This window comes from Lactuca virosa, chromosome 1, assembly GCF_052849685.1.
Source record: "Lactuca virosa cultivar CGN04683 chromosome 1, Lactuca_virosa_CGN04683_v6, whole genome shotgun sequence".
Taxonomy (NCBI): domain Eukaryota; kingdom Viridiplantae; phylum Streptophyta; class Magnoliopsida; order Asterales; family Asteraceae; genus Lactuca; species Lactuca virosa.
In genome coordinates this window covers 70068940-70073766 of record NC_136426.1, presented here as the reverse complement: position 1 = coordinate 70073766, position 4827 = coordinate 70068940, and the positions used below count along the sequence as shown (strand labels likewise).

Here is a 4827-nt window from a genome sequence, read left to right as displayed (position 1 = left end):
GCTGTTTTAGATAAGCAATCCCATACACGCCCTTAGCCTAGTAAAACACATTTTCCCTACTTAGCTTAGCTGTAAAGATAATAAAAATTGTCTAAACCCAATGTTGAGATAGTATTTGATTTTTTATTAAACACCTTGTTCATTTTCGTTTTTAATGACATGTTTAGTTCCATACCACTCGAGTTCTTAACAATCATGTAAAATTCTCATTAGCATTTAAACCAATTGGAAAAAGCAGATATTTCGATAACAAGACAATAATAGTAGGTAATGATATTACAAAAGTAAGCAATATCCACAACATAATATTTTTCATAACAACAATAGACATGAGAAAAATAAACTCCAGTCGTGGTGGTGGAACAGATGAGACAGCTTGCAGACTCTGGTGATGCAACAAATCATTGTAGTGTGCGTTATATGAGTAAAAAATTTCAAGTAACAAATTTACAGACAAAAGCCAAGGCAATGAAATAAAATGACAAACACAAATCCCAGTGTTAAAAATGCATCCCCTCGATCCCCTTGAGAGTGGATTCAAAGTTCTTGATGTTGGTATTTGAAGCATTTCTTGAAATGGGTCGCTTTTGATCCGCAGATATAACCGGGGAGCTCCTCTGGGTCATGTTTGACCCCTTGTTGACCGCACCCGGGCTCGCATCTGTTGTGCGTGCACGTGATGAGTCCGGTTCACCCGTGGTCAGCCGAGATGAGCCAGTTGTTCGGATAAAACTAGACCTCGATAACTGCAAAAACTCCCAACAATTTTATGTCAGATTTTGACCAATTTACTCTCCATGTTATTTATCAGAAAAACAAATTATATATTCTTACATCTCTACTCATGGATTGATCAGTGGTGGTTGGGATTTTCTGCTTTGATAAGGTCCCGGAATTTGCAGGATTCCGACTCCATGACGGATTTGAAGATGACCAGCCCGCAGGCCTACCTTCTTCACCTGTTATGAAAGGGTATTTTAGACATTTGACAGAAAATAGTTTCTAAATAAAAAAAACTAGCAAAGAACTCGCGGCTATGCCGCTTTTGGGGTAATATGGGGAAAATCGGCAAACTTTAAAAAATACGTGCTGAAAGTGCAAATCACCGCAAATAGGAGAGAAAGTCGACAACCCCTAAAATTAGATATCCAAAGTGTACGACAACCAAAAGAAGGGACATTGGTGGAGAAAATCCAAAAATGTTGTGGCAATAATGTGAAAGTTGCCAAAGTTGAGAAAATATGGTGGCAAAATTCTAAAGGAGGTTTTTTGTGTTTTTTATGTCAAAATGTAAAAGTTTTGACTATAAGGACGTAAAGTGTCAAATTCATTAAAGATTTGTGGCAAAAACACCAAAATATAAAACTTTTCACTGCAAGGACGAAAAGTGTCAAAGTTACTAAAGATTTGTGGCAAAACCCTAAAAGCACAAAAACTTAATCAAAACACAAAATTGTAAAAGTTTTCACTTTAAGGACTAAAAGTGTCAAATTCACTAAACATTTGTGGCAAAAACCTAAAGACATAAAAGTTACTATTGCTAACTTCCTTCAGATTTAATATATATATAGAATGATCCATGTGAAGAATTGTCAAACATCCAGAAGAGCAATAGTTGGCAATACATTTGTACAAGCAACAATGCATAGCCTCAATAATTGCTCATCAAATCCACAACATTGTACAGCTGTCATTTCATTTTATTTTCATATATAATTAATAAATTAAATTAAATATCATTATTTAAAAAAAAAAAAAAAAAAAGACCCACCTAGTTGCCTAATCGGGTTAGCACCCACAGGTGGGGCCGCGTTACTTGGTCCAGCACTAGCACCCTGAAAAACAGCATTTTGTTTAATTCTAATTTTCACAAAAAACAATTTCCTCAAATTAAATAAATAAACTCACAAGAGCACGAGATGGAGGATTGGCAAGCTGTGATTGTTGATACTTCAAAATAGTCCAATCAAACACGTAATCAAACTGGAAGCCTGAAACAACAAAAAAAAAATAGGATTAATTTTCACAATCCATTACAAGATTTTATTAATTAAGGTAGAAGTTAATTAATTAATTAATTATAACCTTCACGAATAAAAAGATCACGAAAGAGTCTTTTTAGGTAAGCATAATCTGGTTTATCATCAAATCTTAAAGATCGACAGTAATGGAAGTATGATGCAAACTCTGTAGGGTAGCCTCTGCATAAAGCCTGAAAAACAAGGGGCAATCTTGTCATTTCATTGCCAAAAACTACTCACCAAGGTATGATTTTTAACAAAATAACTTACTTCAATAGATGTGGACACCTTCTTCTCACTGATCTTTTCATATTTTTGCTTCTTATTTCCCGCTTTCAGTCCTTGCCATGGGAGACTACAATGTACAAAACATACTAGTCAAAGTCATATGCAAGATTTATAAAATAAAATAAAAAATAGTAGGGAATTATATTTTATATCAACCTTCCTCTCAAGAAGTACATGAGAACATAACCAAGAGATTCCAGATCATCTCTTCTGCTTTGTTCTACATGTATAAAAAAAAATTAAACTGCATAAATATAATGCCATTTGATTAAAAAAAAAACTTGAAAAACTCAGTGTCACCACAAGCTTACCGATTCCAAGGTGAGTGTTCATGCTTGCATATCTAGCTGTCCCAGTCAAATTCTTGTTCTCTCTGCATTTGATTAAAAAAATAAAAAATGATCTCTTTTTGTAAACAACTAATTTTATTTGTAAATTTTGCTCCTTTTTTATTGATTGAACAAAGTTAGTTAGCTCACCTATATGGGATGTGTTGATGAGTTGAGGAGTCTCTATATTTCTTAGCTAGTCCAAAGTCAATAGCATAGACCTGTAGAGTGTAGACATTGAAATGAATTTTTAAGACTAAATATAAGATTACAAATGTAAAAAAATATATAGGAGAAATAACAATTTAAGGAGCAAAACCTGATTTGCACGCCTTCCAAGACCCATAAGGAAGTTATCTGGCTTGAGATCACGATGCAGAAATGATTTGCAATGAACAAATTCAACACGATTGATCTGCAATAAAAATAATGAGGAAATATAAAATTGATGAGAAGGAGAATGAATGGAATGGATAATGACATACCATTTGATCTGCAAGCATAAGAACAGTCTTCAAAGACAGCTTTCGATTGCAGAAGTTAAATAAGTCCTCAAGACTAGGACCCAATAAATCCAGCACTAGAACATTGTAGTCTCCTTCAACTCCAAACCATCTCACATTTGGAATTCCAGCTAACAAATGGAAAAACACAATAAGTCAAGAATTAAAACAAACAAAAAGTATAGAGCCACATAATGATATGATGCAAGTGGTAAAGAACTAAACAAGCTATGGAAATGATAATTACTTCCTCCCTGCAGTATCTTATATAGCTTTGATTCATATAGCAATTGTGGATGCTTTGTCTTGATATTTTCCTGAAAAGAAAAGTAAAAATTTGTCAATTTAAAGCAGACAACTAGCTACAAAAGCAAAAAAAAAAAAAAAAAAGTAATATGTAATCAAGTCTGCAAAGAGTTGTTAACAACTAAAGTAATGATAAACATATGAAAACGATGATTAATCTAAGTCACTTAAAACTATAAATTTGAGCACCAAGAATTGTGTTCTTGCACTATAAACATGACTAAAACAAAAGGGGGAAAGCATAGAAGTATAAGAATGAGAATTTGGAGCTTTATCCACGATTTATACAATGCATTGAAATTATTTGTTGTAGTTCATTGAACATGTTAAGCTATGCACATCAATAATTAAGTTTTAGTGATGGAGCTGAGAAGCGATAATGTCACAGAAAAATGAACAAAATTAATGGAAACACAAATGGCATATTGGTTACGCACCAGCTTAATAGCAACTTCTTCATTCGTCTGAATATTAGTACCTGCAAAACCAAAAACATGTGAATTACCAATGCTTAACGAGAAAACTTCACAAAAACAGAAAGGAATATCATCATCATGAATATACAAACCCAGGTAGATCTCTCCAAACGAGCCGCTACCGATCTTCCGGCCAAGTCGAAACTTATTCCCCACACGAGGCTCCATCAACTAACAATTATTCTCAAGAAAATTGAAACTTCCGTTGGATTTACGAAAACCCTAACTCACAAACTCAACAAAAACGATCAAAAAGAAAAAGAAAAAAAGTTCCGGTCCGATTACTACTTCATCGGAGAAAAGGCTAATCGGACGATCGATAAGACAATCTATTAGACAGCGTCAGCAACCAGTGACCGCCATGAACAGTATTGATCGAAACTTTGAAAAGATTGTCAGAATTCAGATAAAAAAGATAGGGTTCATGAAATTGAACAGATCAAATGAAAAAGAATGACATCGATTTGGATAAATTGTGGAAAAACAAAGGCAATCTATAGAAAAAGAAGCTGATTTTGGTGAATTTCAATGTAGGTTTAGGTCGAACAGGCTAAAGGGATTTTGGGGAAAGAGAGGGAGAGGAAGGGGGAGAAAGAGGAGGCATCATGATATCGCCCGACACCCCACTCCTCGCGCTTTGATTCAATCGAAAGCAGGATCTTTCTTTAGTTTTTTACCCACCCTTGACCCTTTTGCTACCAAATTCTACACGACTATGGTTTTTAATATTTAGGATTAAACCTATCTAAATTCATAATTTAATATTTAAATTTAAAATATACTAAATGATGTCACATAATCTTTTTTCTTTTGAATTATGGTTAGAAATAAGTATCAAGTCAGTAGAAATCACTAACATCCGGATTAAAACCCGAGACCTTCAATCTAAAAGACAAAGTCTCTA

At 33.9% G+C, this 4827-nt stretch overlaps 1 protein-coding gene across 1 annotated transcript; it reads right to left on the bottom strand.

The window, feature by feature from the left end:
- Window positions 1-241: 241 nt before the first annotated feature.
- LOC145145116 (casein kinase 1-like protein 2) lies at window positions 242-4597 on the bottom strand. Its single transcript, XM_079074912.1, has 14 exons — window positions 4016-4597; window positions 3885-3925; window positions 3389-3458; window positions 3124-3272; window positions 2958-3053; window positions 2789-2859; window positions 2621-2682; window positions 2466-2529; window positions 2292-2376; window positions 2086-2212; window positions 1909-1991; window positions 1772-1835; window positions 835-959; window positions 242-746 (listed from the first exon to the last, which is right to left on the bottom strand). The coding sequence occupies exons 1-14, from the start codon at window positions 4089-4091 to the stop codon at window positions 501-503; spliced, it is 1359 nt and encodes a 452-aa protein (XP_078931038.1). The 5' UTR covers window positions 4092-4597; the 3' UTR covers window positions 242-500.
- Between the last annotated feature and the right edge of the window lie 230 nt (window positions 4598-4827).

What these genes read in the sequence shown, in the direction of transcription:
- LOC145145116 (XM_079074912.1), bottom strand. Translation starts at nt 4,091, where the DNA reads ATGGAGCCTCGTGTGGGGAATAAGTTTCGACTTGGCCGGAAGATCGGT. An exon ending in CATCAACACATCCCATATAG is followed by an intron (nt 2,683 to 2,788) that starts GTGAGCTAACTA and finishes AATCAAATGCAG; the next exon opens with AGAGAACAAGAATTTGACTG. An exon ending in ATGTACTTCTTGAGAGGAAG is followed by an intron (nt 2,377 to 2,465) that starts GTTGATATAAAA and finishes TGTACATTGTAG; the next exon opens with TCTCCCATGGCAAGGACTGA.